At 40.8% G+C, this 14,794-nt stretch overlaps 1 protein-coding gene across 1 annotated transcript in view; it reads right to left on the bottom strand.

The window, feature by feature from the left end:
• Positions 1-6,541: 6,541 nt before the first annotated feature.
• DDX49 (DEAD-box helicase 49) overlaps positions 6,542-14,794 on the bottom strand; it is a 33,029-nt gene continuing 24,776 nt past the window's right edge. Inside the window, exons 8-13 of the mRNA XM_073660723.1 lie at positions 14,555-14,631; positions 13,143-13,240; positions 9,892-9,966; positions 9,521-9,609; positions 9,346-9,417; positions 6,542-7,851 (exon numbers count right to left, since the gene is read on the bottom strand). Of these exons, the coding sequence (XP_073516824.1) occupies positions 7,666-7,851; positions 9,346-9,417; positions 9,521-9,609; positions 9,892-9,966; positions 13,143-13,240; positions 14,555-14,631 (597 nt within the window). The 3' untranslated portion in view covers positions 6,542-7,665. The remainder of the gene's footprint in view (positions 7,852-9,345; positions 9,418-9,520; positions 9,610-9,891; positions 9,967-13,142; positions 13,241-14,554; positions 14,632-14,794) is intronic.

Here is a 14,794-nt window from a genome sequence, read left to right as displayed (position 1 = left end):
ACCAGCACGCCCCATGCGTCCGCAGACCCAGCAGCCTGTCTCCAGCACACTCAGCACGGGCATGCGCAGACCAGGGGCATCGTGTCAAAGAGGTCTCCGTCTGAACGCTGCTGCACGCCCCGACGTGTGCATATATAGATCTATATTTCTCTGTTGCCGCTCATTACATTTCCGGGTGCATTAGTGTAGCAAGCTGTGTCTGCATTAAGAAAAACAAAAATAAAAATCAAGAGAGGATAACGTGTCCAGCCACTGTGTGCATGCGTACACACACTCTGATAGCATTTAGACAGTGCTCGCTCTAGGCACGCGCTGTCAGGATTCTCCTGTGCTGGCGGCAAGACTAAGAGGACATGTGACAGCAAAAATGTGATATGCATATCCCCGCCACATTCAGACTAGACGTGCGTGGCCTCACTTGAATTGAGTGAGGCCATGTACATCTGGTCGGAAGGTGGCAGGAAGTATGTAAATCACATACATGTGCTTCTCACTAAATTAGAATATCATCAAAAAGTTACTTTATTTCAGTTCTTGAATACAAAAAGTGAACCTCATATATTATATAGAGTCATTACAAACAGAGTGATCTATTCCAAGTGTTTATTTCTGTTAATGATTATGGCTTACAGCCAATGAAAACACAAAAGTCATTATCTCAGTAAATTAGAATACTTTATAACAGCTTCAAAAATGATTTTTAAATCCGAAATGTTGGCCTACTAAAATGTATGTTCAGTAAATGCACTGAATACTTGGTCGGGCTCCTTTCGCATCAATTACTGCATCAATGCGGCGTGGCATGGAGGCGATCAGACTGTGGCACTGCTGAGGTGTTATGGAAGCCCAGGTTGCTTTGATAGCAGCCTTCAGCTCATCTGCATTGTTGGGTCTCGTGTCTCTCATCATCCTCTTGACAATACCCTTTAGATTCTCTGTGGGGTTAAGGTCAGGCGAGTTTGCTGGCCAATCAAGCACAGTGATAGGGTATGTGCACACGATGCAGAAATGCTCAGGATTTTTTCCTGAGCGTTTCTGCATCTCTCTGGCAGGAAAAAACGCATGCGGATTGTACATGCGGATTGTACATGCGGTTTCCTGCCAGGGACATGCGGAAATGAAGCGGTCTTCACTTTCATTTCCGCATGCGGGTTATCAAGCGCTTCCCAAGCGATTTTAGCATCACTTGGAAAGTGCTTGTCAACTTCACACTATATAAATCCATGCAACCGGCATGGATTTATATAGTGTGTGATGTCAAAAAATAAAAAATAAATCTATACTTTACCCTCTGATGGCCCCCGGTGTCCTGCTTCATCGGTCCCGGCTGCCGGCAGTGAAGACTTTAGGACCTTCCGACGTCAGCGTCACATGACCCGTCACATGACTCTGACGTCAGCGAAGGTCCTTCTTCATTCAAACGCGAAGTGCCCGGGAAGCCGGCAGGACGCAGAGCGGGCCGTCAGAAGGTGAGAATATATATATTTTTTATTTTATTCTTTTGGTACCTGGGTCTGGATGAGAGTTCTCTCATCCACACCCGGGTACCATCCGCACATTAGACCGCATGAAAAGCGCATCAACATATACAGTGATGCGGATTCCATGCGGTCTAATGCAAGTCAATGGCGGCAAAAGAGCAGCGTTTCCGCAAAATTAATTGACATGCTGCGGAAAAATCCGCATCATGGGCACAGCACATGCGGATTTCCATTGGGGAACATTGCTGCCCTTCTACCATGCGTTTCCGCGGCGTTTACGCAACTGCAAAAACGCCGCGGAAACGCATGAAAAACGCATCGTGTGAACTCAGCCATACTGTTGTTTTTAAACCAGGTATTGGTATTTTGACAGTGTGGACAGGTGCCAAGTCCTGCTGGAGAATGAAATTTCCATTTCCAAAAAGCTTGTCGGCAGAGGGAAGCATGAAGTGCCTAAAATTTCCTGGTAGACGGCTGTGCTGACTTTGGTCTTGATAAAACACAATGGACCTACACAAGCAGAGGACATGGCTCCCCAAACCATCACTGATTGTGGAAACTTCACACTAGACCTCAAGCAGCTTGGATTGTGTGTCTCTCCACTCTTCCTCCAGACTCTGGGACCTTGATTTCCAAATGAAATGCAAAATTTACTTTCATCTGAAAACAACACCTTGGACCACTGAGCAACAGTCCAGGTCTTTTTCTCCTTGGCCCAGGTAAGACGCTTCTGGCGTGGTCTATTGGTCATGAGTGGCGTGACACTTGTAGCCCATGTCCTAGATACGTCTGTGTGTGGTGGCTCTTGAAGCAATGACTCCAGCAGCAGCTAACTCCTTGTGAATCTCCCCCAAATTTTTGAATGGCCTTTTCTTAACAATCCTTTCAAGGCTGCGGTTATCCCGGTTGCTTGTGCTCCTTTTTCTACCACACTTTTTCCTTCCACTCAACTTTCCATTAATATGCTTTGATACAGCACTCTGTGATCAGCCAGCTTCTTTAGCAATCACTTTTTGTGGCTTATCCTCCTTGTGGAGTGTGTTAATGACTGCCTTCTGGACATCTGTCAAGTCAGCAGTCTTCCCCATGATTATGGAACCTACTGAAACAGACTAAGGGACCATTTTAAATGCTTAGGAAGCCATTGCAGGTGTTTTTTGTTAATTATTCTAATTTACTGAGATAATGACTTTTGTGCTTTCATTGGCTGTAAGCCATAATCATCAACATTAACAGAAATAAACACTTGAAATAGATCACTCTGTTTGTAATGACTCTATATAATATATGAGTGTCACTTTTAAAATTGAAGAACTGAAATAAATTAACTTTTTGATGATATTCTAATTTAGTGAGAAGCCCAGTCTCGTCGCCAGCATTGGAGAACCCTCACAGTGCTCCATGTGAGGATTCACAAGTCCGCAGTCACATAGAGCGACTGCAGACTTTAGTGCCAAACCTGGACAACCCCTTAAAATATACCCCGAAAATTGTGCCACAAAAACAAGTCCTTAGGCTACATCCACATGTCGTGATGCACGGTCAGGCTGTGGGACGGGCACGGAATTAGAGGCTATTGCCTTCATTGGGTAATGACAACCGTCTTAATATCTGACATATCAAATATCTTCTATTACAGTAAACTTCCCAGACTTGGAGATTAGTGTGAGTTAGCAACTCTCTTACAACGAAGCTGTACAGAGAGGAAAAGGCAACAAACAGCCTTTTGCACTACCATAGCTTCCATCCTCGAAATTTGAAAAATGGAATACCGGTTGAACAATTCTCAAGAATTAAAAGGAACAGTTCTAACAACCATGATTATAGGTTGGAGGCCAGGGATCTGACCTCCAGGTTCCGGGAACGGGGATATCCCAAGTTGGTTGTCTCCAAAGCACATCAAAAGATCTTGGCCAAGCCACGGAATTTACTTTCACAATCTAAAATTAAAACTGGTGACCCTCAAATTAGGTTCATCACAAGATTTAAAAATCAATGGAGCCACTTTAATGAGGTATTAGGTCGACATCGGAATATACTTAAGACAGACAAATGCTTGTCTGGAATTATACCCGACAAACCTCTAGTGACGGCTAGGCGTGCACCTAGCCTCAAAGATAAGCTTGTAAGAAGCCATTATACATGTCGCACCTCTGGAGGTACCCGTTTTAAGTGCTCTTATTCGTGTGGTGACTGCTCCGTATGTCCATTTCTCCTCCCGGAAAAAACCTTCATTAACCCCATCGACGATGCACGGTATCCACTCAGGGACTTTATAAACTGTAGGACGTCCAATGTTGTCTATGTTCTTAAGTGTACCAGCCCTAAGATATATGTGGGACAAACATCCCAGGAGTTGTGTAAGAGGGTGCAGCAGCACATCTCTAATATTAACCTTGAGGAGCAGGACTTGAAAAAGGCACGGTCCATCTCAACCGTGGCAGCTCACTTTCTCCATTTCCATTCTGGTAGCCCGAGATGTTTACAAGTGATAGACCTTCAAAAAATGAAACAAAACTGATTACTCTAGTGACCTGTTAAGATCAGAATCCAGATGGATATTTTTACTGGACTCGGTTGCCCCTAGGGGAATTAATGAGGATTTCTCCTTTACAGGTTATTTATATTATGATCTAGATAGTCCTAGGATGCCTAGTTTGTTTTTGGTCGGTCCCTATGAGGATGATGTTCTTGCTCTGGCCTGTTACTATATAACCTTCTTTATCTACTTTGTGCCGGTCTGATCCTTGATCTAGTATTATTAAATACTTTTTCATCTCTGTATTGTTCTGGTCTGATCCCTGGTTTGCTACTGCATGCCTTTTTACTTTCACCAAAATAAATTTATTTAGCTTAATATCTGATTGGGTGATACAAATTTAGGGAGAAGGTAAGTATGTGTATTGTCATTTATGTCGTTATTTCCTTATGTATTCACGGATCACTAACCCCAATATGTCTGTCTATTATGTTTATTTTATGCATTGAGTTTTGTCTTATGTAATTGGTCCTGTTTGTTATCACATGTAATGTTTTTGTGTAATTTGATATTTTTTCTTTTCTTTCTTATTCCCTTTTTGTTTATTCTAATTTAGCATACCGTCTCCTTATAGCGGATGCGCTCTCTCTGACCTGCGCCCTACTAGATCAATTGGTGGAACGCATGCTTGTTCTCTTTTGCCTGTCCCCGCCTCCTTGGTGCTCATAGGGTGATCGCTCAAACGTCGGACCTGACTTGCGCCCCACCGTAATATTCGGTTAGAGAGCACGCCATACAGGATATGACGCTAACCGGAAATGATGCATTTTTCACTTCCGGTCTATGTGTCTCACATGGTGGAACGCATGATGAGTTTTCATCTTCCTGACTCTTCATCTTCCGGACTCTTGATGCCACATCCGGTCTGCGCCCAGCCGTAATTACCGGTTGGAGCACGTATGATATCGGATGTGACGTCAGCGGAGCGTCACACAACACGCATGTTCGGCTAGTGAGCTTCACCTGGTGAAAAGCACGCTACATCTCGGGCTAAGGGTCTCTTTGATTATGATCAAACAGCCGTCGCTGCTGTTGTTGGTCACATGTATTAATTAAGTTATATATAAAAGGCAGACAATTCATATGCTAACTTACCCCTGGCGAAGCTGCTTGTGATCAGCGACACGCGTTGGGTGCTCCAGCTTGCAGGTAAAACTTTTCCTCCCTAACTTGAATTTCTCTCTTTCAAACAAAGGACTCACTTGAAATGTACTCTCATGGGGGGATAGGCCTTTCTGCCTAATTTTTCTGTGATCTATGACGAAACGAGATATATGTCTTCTATTCTGCAAGATTAGGAGGGTTTGTGGGTTATCATACCTGAACCCTTTATATAATGAAGTAGCATGTACATTAGTTGTTTTAAATGTTTTCTGCACATGTATTGTCTGCTAAATGTTTAATAAAGATCTTTTGTATTTTTCTAAACAATGTGAGTGCACGGCTCTTGTCCTTTGCCCTGCGTCTTTTTTCTTTCAATTCATAATTATTCATACGCAAGCCGTCCATAGCACCTCTTTATATCTATATTCATCTATATATCTATCTATCTATATATACAGTACAGACCAAAAGTTTGGACACACCTTCTCATTTAAAGATTTTTCTGTCTTTTCAAAAATATGAAAATTGTACATTCACACTGAAGGTATCAAAACTATGAATTAACACATGTGGAATTATATACTTAACAAAAAAGTGTGAAACAACTGAAAATATGTCTTATATTCTAGGTTCTTCAAAGTAGCCACCTTTAGCTTTGATGACTGCTTTGCACACTCTTGGCATTCTCTTGATGAGCTTCAAGAGGTAGTCACCGGAAATGGTTTTCACTTCACAGGTGTGCCCTGTCAGGTTTAATAAGTGGAATTTCTTGCCTTATAAATGGGGTTGGGACCATCAGTTGTGTTGTGCAGAAGTCTGGTGGATACACAGCTGATAGTCCTACTGAATAGACTATTAGAATTTGTATTATGACAAGAAAAAAGCAAGTAAGTAAAGAAAAACGAGTGGCCATCATTACTTTAAGAAATAAAGGTCAGTCAGTCTGTGCCTACCCATTTATGTAACTTCCTTCCAGGCTGTGGGTCTCCTCACCTGAACACAACAGCCTCATAGGAATATATGAGGCTGTCGATTTCGGGTCAGAAGATCCACAGTCGGTCTGTACATTGGATTGGTCTGTACTTGGATTGCACAAACGGATGTATGAATTCCTCCAAAAGTTCCTGTGTTTTCTGGAGAAAAAGAAAGAAAAATACCTGTGTTCTACTGGCTGAACACAAACTCCCATATACAGTGGGCATTTACTATTATCTGTGGAGTAGAGAGGTAGGCTCCTCTGGTCACACATTTAAGCTAAGAGTTTCCGTAATCACACGACATATACACATTTAGCACAATTCAAACTGCGTTCTAAGGCACAGATTACAGAAGAGGATCAATGGGAAATCTTCAGATCTTTAAACACTTGTGGTTCATCCAGTAAGAAAACCAATGTCCACATTTACAGTAACTTCAGTAGATTCAAAATATTAATGCCTTTAATATAAAAATATATATTACAAAGTAGTTGAAAACAGGTAGCTTGTTTAAGGTGATGAAATACATAATATTTTCAATTGGCTGATTTCTACAAATTTTTAGATACACTTTAGATATTTAGGGCTTTGAATTCAATCTTGTTATCTGAAATGAAAGAGTAAGACAGGACGGGCTGTGGAGTTAGTAAGTGAAGACTCCTTCAGAAATTGACAATAATTAATAATAAAACATCTACTGTAGTGAAATGGTAACATCACTTAGATTGACAAAACGCAAAATATTTAATGTTAACATTTCTAAATTCCTATGAATATCAATAAATTAAGCAACCAATATTACGAACGGAATATATTCTGTATATTTCTATCGACTTTAACAAAACTTAGCGCCAACTCTGACTCCACAGTTTTGGTACCAAGAATTGAAGATATTTTGTGCACCACCACCACCTACTTGCTTTGTCAGATTTAGCACAATTACAACTCTGGTTCCAACTGACTTGAATGGGGCAGAGGAAAGAGCTTAAAGGGCATTGCGGTTTCTTTCAAATATTTTCCACAGAATAATAGAACTTGATTGATGGATGTGGAAATTACTTTTAGGATTTGATATATTAAATGGTTTATCTACCCCTGTGCAAGCTTTCGGCAAGCTGTGCAAGCGTGCTGAATCCTAGCAGTCTGTAGTGTTCACACCGTTAGGATTCAGCTCCGCTTGCATACTTGTAACGTACGGGGCTAGGATTCTGCAGCTTGCGGAAAATTTGCTCAGGGGTAGACAACCCCGTAAAAAAAAAACAATATTTCTTTTGACCAAGTATCATACAACCCCATACAGTAAGGTCAACATTAGAGAATTGTAAGGGTGTGAGTTTTCAATGTAGAAAGTCATTGAGCTGCTGATCCACCAACAAATGACCGATACTAAGGGTAAAAAGAGGAGGACAGCCCATTCCTTGACAAAAATAATGGAATATTTTGGGGTTATATACATATACTGATGCCATGAATGTAGTGGGTACATCAGAGAACTGTCAGTCCTATCTTCATCCATATTCTGTATTCTGTCCTGGTAAGAGCCTACAGGGAGGCAGCTACAGATTCAGACACTGTTCGGCTGAGTTTTATCAACCTTCTTCTCTTGTCTGAGTCGTTTCTTTTTCAGTTTCCTGCGTACTTGAGCATCTTGTTTTTTCTGAATTGTCTCCTGAATGTGCTCCTTGAATTTCTTTTTCTGTTTTCTGATTTTCTCCAGTTCTGCTTTTCTTTTTGCCTCCAGATCTGGATCCTTTATTAAAATAAAGTATATATATTATATTTCAATAATAACCCTTTCCACCATGCGACCATAAATGTAACATACACAATAAGGATAGAGCGGGCTCAGAGGCTATGCCCAAGTTCTCTACAGCACTCACCATCAATGTGCATGGGGTGGAGCAGAGGAAATGTGTTGTCTGGAGACAAGAATCATGTTTGACTATCTGGCAGCCTGATGGATGAATCCAAGTTTGGCGGATGCACCAAGTACACTACATACTAGGAACTATAGTGCCCACTGTCACATTTGGTGGAAAAGGGATAAAGGTTTGGGACATTTGGACAGTTGTTTGGCCGGGGCCTTAAAAGAGTAATAAGTGTAATTTTAGACAATTTATATGTTAACAACTGTCTGCTCCCAAATTGGGAAATGCCATTTCATTCTGCAGCATGACTGTGCCCTTGTACACAAACTAAAGTCCATAAAACCACAGTATGATCACTTCGGTATGGAAGAAATTGAGCATCTTTAAACATGTTTGGGATCAACAGGATCATTTTTCTCATCCAATATCAGTGGCTGACCTCAAAAATTCCTTGATGGTGTGAGTGTACACAATCTAAAATCTTGTAGAAAACCTTCAAAGACGTTTGAAGGGTTGTTATGGCAGCAAAAAAAGGGGGGCAACTGTCCCACAAGCTTACATCAGTGTGATGGCTTCCAAGCTGAAACTTGCCACAGAAAATCATCAGATAATGACAGTATACACATACTGGTAAGGAAAAGGAGCCTCAATGCGTAGGATCACATAGTATGTCCATGTAAAGCAGGATATAAGATTATTATTGTTGTATATCATGTTATTTGACAATAGTTATAGCTTCGATCATTAAAGTAGTAAATACTAAAGGAGTTTTCCCACAAACAAAAGAACATATCAATAGATCTTAGAATAATAATACGTTCCACAATTGGATGTGGTTAAATAAAATGTTCCTGTGCTGAGATAATCTTATAAATGTGCCCCTGCTGTGTACTGTGTAATGGCTGTGTAACATAGTCTGATCATACCACATCTCCTGGGCAAAGGAGGAAGCAAAAGAGTATACAGACATTACAGCCCGGGATCACAGCTGATTCTTTCTGTGAGGTACAACATTTCCCTGCCTGTTTTTAAACAATGTTTTACCTCACAGAAAGAATCCTCTGTGACCCCCTGCTGTAATATCTGTATACTCTTTTGCTTCCTCCCCTGCCCAGGAGATGTGGTATGATCAGACCATGTTCCTGCACGGTCAGACACAGCCATTACACAGTACACAGCAGGGGCACATTTATAAGATTATCTCAGCACAGGAACATTTTATTAAAACACATCCAATTGTGGAACTTATTATTATTCCAAGATATATTGATTTTTCTTTTTTTCGTGGGAAAACTCTCCATGTATGACTTCTTGCATGTCCCAATGAATGGACATCTATTGAGCTTAACACATTTCTACAACTGAGTGCACCTTACCTTCCCTTCTAATATAAGCTGTTTCCTCTTGTTTATCTCCTTCTTCTCATCAAAGTCTGTACATTCAAGTTTCTAGGAGCGATAGAGAATAGTAGTTAGTACCCAGTGCACCACCACGTGTTACCAATTGTAAAGGAATAATTCCATTACATCTGAGAGGAATTAATAGACTTACAATTTCACATTCCCGTCTGGTGACATTCACTTGGGTAAGGATTTCCAGGACATCACTTTCTTTCACCTTATGTTCTTGTAGTTTCAGATCTGCCCATTAAGAAACAGATTTAATAAAGTGAAAGCTTACAGTTACACATCTTGTGATGTCCATTGTCCAGAACTCCAAATGCACATAACAATTAAGTAGCATGCCACAGTATCCTTGAGTAAGGAGATCTACGGCAAATTTAATAGTCCTTCCTTCTATCACCAAGTTTAAGGCCAAAAAGGGCTTCCTCCAAACAAAAAGAATTCTAACTACTTGATGGGAGAAAAGCTTAGAAACCAATAAAGAATGCATATACCAAAAATCACAAATAAAACACTCACTGATTTTTTCTTCTATAGCATGCACCAGATGAATATCATACTGAGTCACCAATGTTATTGCCATGCCATGGCGTCCTGAAAAGAAAAAACAAAGAATAAAAAAGATGATCTTGAAGGAATCCCCAGCAGAAGTCAGTTTATTAACTCAAGTTTTCAATTAAATTTGGACCCTTCTTGCATAAATTATTCCTGAAAATGAAATCAATGCATGGACAGATACTAACAGAAGTATCCATCCCTATGGAGTGAAAGTGCTAGCCTTGGGGTATCCGCCTGGGTTCTCACAATACTATAACTTTACAGCCATTTCTGTTCATGTAAACAGCCTTTTTCGCTCTAATCAGATAGCACACAGATGTATCACAGACGGCAACTTTGTGGAGACCATTCACATCATGGACCCATTCATAGAAATGTATTTAGATGGTCTGAAAATTGCGCTGAACTCTGACATTTCTCAGTTTTTCTATTTTTCATGACCTTTAGGATGACGAAGAAAAATGATCATCGGAAAACAGCTATTGGCCATAAATTGTCCACGTTGCTTGTTTGTTTAGGAGAGAAAAAAAAATAATAAAATCACACATCACTGGCACACATACGAGAGTGAGTAAATGAGGCCTTAATCATTTAACATTACCAACGTCTTCACCAGTCCATTCCATTCCGTCTAATCTCGGATCCCAGTGTTTTAAACGATTAGGAGATGTGCCTGCATCAATTCCCGGCAGATGATAGAGGCAGATAATGGCTGTATACCACCTCCAACAGCAGCGAGTGGAGCGGACACTGACCGGAATCTCCTATGCCTAGGGGCTACTGAATGTGCAAGTGTCATGCTCAGTTACACACCAGCAAATAAAAATGGCAGCACCCAGCAGTCTTTTATATATGAGGAGTACCGATAAATATTTTAGAGACAGGATGTAGTAGCTTAGCCCACTGTCCAGATTAGATAGACCCCACAGATGTACTCAATATGGCACCTTCAGGCTAGTATGTACAATGAGTCCTCTTTGTACAGTCACCTAATTCTACAAATAGTGCTTCAGCAGAAGAGATGCTACAGATACAGAGTATATAACAGTCCTTTCTTGTCATCTTTAACACGTGATTAAGTCCACAGTCTATGCTACGCGATTCCAGAAGCAATTTTTACTTGAAAAACTCATCGTTTTAAATGCCTCAAAAGAACTCCATCAAAACATGCTCCAGCAGACAGGAACACCAGTCTGGATGAAGATGTGTGTCTCAATGAATTTGGTGCAGCTTTCAGTGGCCATACATAAGCGGAACAATGTACAATTGTCGTAACTTACTCCACTTTTGTGGCGTAAATGATGATGAATTTGTCGACCTCCAGTCATCCAAGTTCCCCCTGTTCATCCGCTCACCCTGTTAAGATGCACCCAATTTTCAAAAATTTGTCAAGAGCTGGCATGAAAAATACCAATGAAGACTTGCTGCATACAGGCTTGTGAAAGTATTCACCCCCTTTGGCTTTTTACCCTTTTTGTTACATTACAACCTGTGTTTGAATAATTTTGTAATCCAATTGGTGTGTGATGCATTAGCACTAAATAGTCCAAGTTAGTGAAGTGAGAAAAATATAGGCATGAATAAAATTTAAGGGATCAAATAACTAAAAATTGGCATGTGCTTATATATTCAACCATTTTTGCCATGAAGACCCTAAAAATGTCTGATGCAAGCAATTACATTCATAAATCACATGCTTAGTGAAAGGAAGTCCACCCGTGTGCAATCTGTCACATGGTCTGTCAGTATAAACTGCACACACCTTTTCTGAAAGGCCACAGAGGCTGCAACACCATTAAGCAAGAGGCACTACTAACCAAACAACACCATGAAGACCAAGGAAATCTACAAACAAGTCAGGGACAAAGTTGTTGAGAAGTACAAGTCAGGGTTTATGGAAGACTGGGCAGAAAAAAAGCCTTTACTTACACACAAAAAATTGTAAGGCTCATTTCGAGTTTACCAAAAGACATCTGGGACACTTCCCAAATGTATGGAGGAAGGAGCTGTGGTCAGATGAGACAAAAGTGGAATTTTTTACCCATCAAGGTAAACACTATGTCTGGCACCAAAACAACACAGCTCATCACCCCAAGAACACCATCCCCACTGTAAAACATGGTGGTGGCAGCATCATGCTGTGGGGATGTTTTTCAGCAATTGTGACAGGGAAAATGGATGGTGCGAAATAATGAATATCCCTGTAACACCTGAGGAGACCAAAATTGAACTTTTTGGCCACAAAGGTAAACACTATGTCCAAGAACACCGAAAAACATCCCCACAGAATGATGCTGCCACCACGTTTCACAGTGGGGATGTTTTTTGTCAGAAAGGACAGGGAAAATGGTCCGAGTTGAGGGGAAGATGGATGGTCTGAAATACAGAGAAATTCTTGAGCAAAACCGGTTTTAGTCTGTCAGTGATTTGAGACTGGGATGGAGGTTCACTTTCAAACAAGACAAGGACCCAAAGAAAACTGCTAAAGCAACACTTGAGGCTTTTAAGGGAAAAGGTGTAAATGTTTTGGAGCGGCCTAGTCAAAGCCCAGACCTTTATCGAATTTAGAATCTGTGGTTAGATTTGAACATTGCTGTTCACCAGAGGAAACCATCTAACTTGAAGGCGTTGAAGCAGTTTTGCCTTGAGGAATGGGCAAAAATCCCAGTGGTAAGATGTGGAACACTCAGAGACTTATCCAAAGCGACTTGAAGCCATAATTGCAGCAAAAGGAGGCTCTACAAAGTACTGAATTTAGGGGGGGGGGTGAATAGTTATGCACACTGAAGTTTTCAGTTATTTTGTCCTATTTGTTAATTGTTTCACAATAAAGTAAAACCAAATGTTCACAGTTGTAGGCATGTTCTTTACATGAACTGATACAAACACTCAAAAAAAAAAAAGAGTGAAATTCCAGGTTGTGAGGTAGCAAAACAGGAAAAATTCAAAGGGGGTGAATACACACACACACACACACACACACACGTGACAATCAGGGGAGCAAAGGATTACTTTGTATAATAAAGCCGGATCTAAGAACAAAAATACTGGATAGGAAATGTAATTACTTTGTGGGAAAAAAACAGTTCAGTAATGAGAAAATATAAGCCCCGAGCATTTGTACCAAGTGATCCAAAATAATCATATGGTATTCTGTTAAAATGGCTATCAGACAGGAAGGATATTATTGTTCAGAGCTGACAAAACCTTACCTGCCCTTGCTGTACGGCCAACACGATGGATGTAGGTCTTTGGCAGGCCTGGGGTATTATGATTAATCACAACCTGCACTGTGGGAATATCTAGCCCCCTGGAAAGATAAATAAAAGGTGAATACAATCCTCATGTATGGTTTCTTGGCTGCACTCAGACACTGTAGCCAATGTAGTCTACAAGATCGCAGTATTCTGCACTTGGCACTAAATAATCCTATCGATTCACAGTCAAGAATGGGGAATAACTCGCACCATTCTGGTTCTCACATTACAAGTGCACAAATAATGAACATGGACGATCAGAAATATATCTCAGAGTATATACTTTAACCCGTTGCCTCCGCCGAAAATTGTTGTTTTTACATTTGCATTTTTTCCTACCCCCTTCTTCCAAGAGTCATAACTTTTATCCCCCTCAATATAGCCATATAAAGGCTTGTTTCTTGTTGGACAATATGTACTTTGAATGACACCAATCATTTAACATATTACTACTGAAATGGGAAATGTTTTTATCTTGCAGTCAATGGAGCTATGTGACGACTTGTATTTGGCATGGTGAATTAGTGATTTTATACACGGCGACCCATATGTTTATTTTTTATTTTCAGTGGGGGGGGACAATAGTGGTGATTTGAATTTATTTTATTTTTTAAACAATTCACTTAATTTTTTTATTTTTTCAGTAATGCACTACATAGTGAAAATTTTGGTCTCCTATGAGAAAGTACCACAAGAATTTACAGGGGTACCAGGATGCCAGGAGCCCAGCAGCCAAGGTAACCCATCGGTATAGCACAATGTCATTGTGAGTGGCAGAAGGAAGCAGGTATGTGTGCACTGGAAACCGCTCCATTTAAATGCTGCCATCAGAAAGTGACACTGGCATCTAGCTGGTGAACAGCAATGGTCAGAGCTCAGCTACTGCTATTAGAGACAGATGCAGGCTATGTAACATATCCTGGGGTCTTGGGTTCAAATCCCACCAAGGACAACATCTACAAGGAGTTTGTATGTTCTCCCCGTGCTTGTGTGGGTTTCCTCTGGGTTCTCCGGTTTCCTCCCACACTCCAAAGACATACTGATAGGGAATGTAGATTGTGAGCCCCAATGGGGACAGTGATGATAATGTATGTAAAGCTCAGTGGAATTAATGGCGCTGTATAAGTGAGTAAAATAAATAAATATCCGCCATCTACTGCGTTTTGGAGAGAGCTCAGCTCCTGAGCCCTCTCCACACATTGTGACCCTAGCACTGAAGTATATGTGCATAATTTTGAGCTTAGGGTAAAACCAATATGAAAGGTCCCCTCTAAGCTCGGCTGTCAGATGAACACCTATGCTCAACGGAATCAACTGGAAAAGTGGCAAATAAGCAGGAAAGGCCCCTAAAGAGATAGCCTTCTTACCTGGCTGCTACATCAGTGGCAATTAGAATCTTGTAAACGCTGGACTTGAATTTTGCAAGGGCAGCAAACCTTTCTTTCTATGAGAAAACACAGACTATCAGATCAAAGCTGAAAACCTATGCCAGAGAAGCGGGCTCATTTTCAGATACGAACTTGAGATCGGCCCGTGACATCACACGTGCACAAGTATACATGTGTTATAATCATTAGACTAAGACAGGAGCATGATCTTGGTCAGAA

This window comes from Phyllobates terribilis, unplaced genomic scaffold (assembly GCF_046119375.1).
Source record: "Phyllobates terribilis strain yellow unplaced genomic scaffold, ASM4611937v1 Scaffold_1__5_contigs__length_1240528914, whole genome shotgun sequence".
Taxonomy (NCBI): Eukaryota; Metazoa; Chordata; class Amphibia; order Anura; family Dendrobatidae; genus Phyllobates; species Phyllobates terribilis.
Note: the sequence above shows the minus strand (reverse complement) of the source record. Positions and strands in the feature narration are given on the sequence as shown.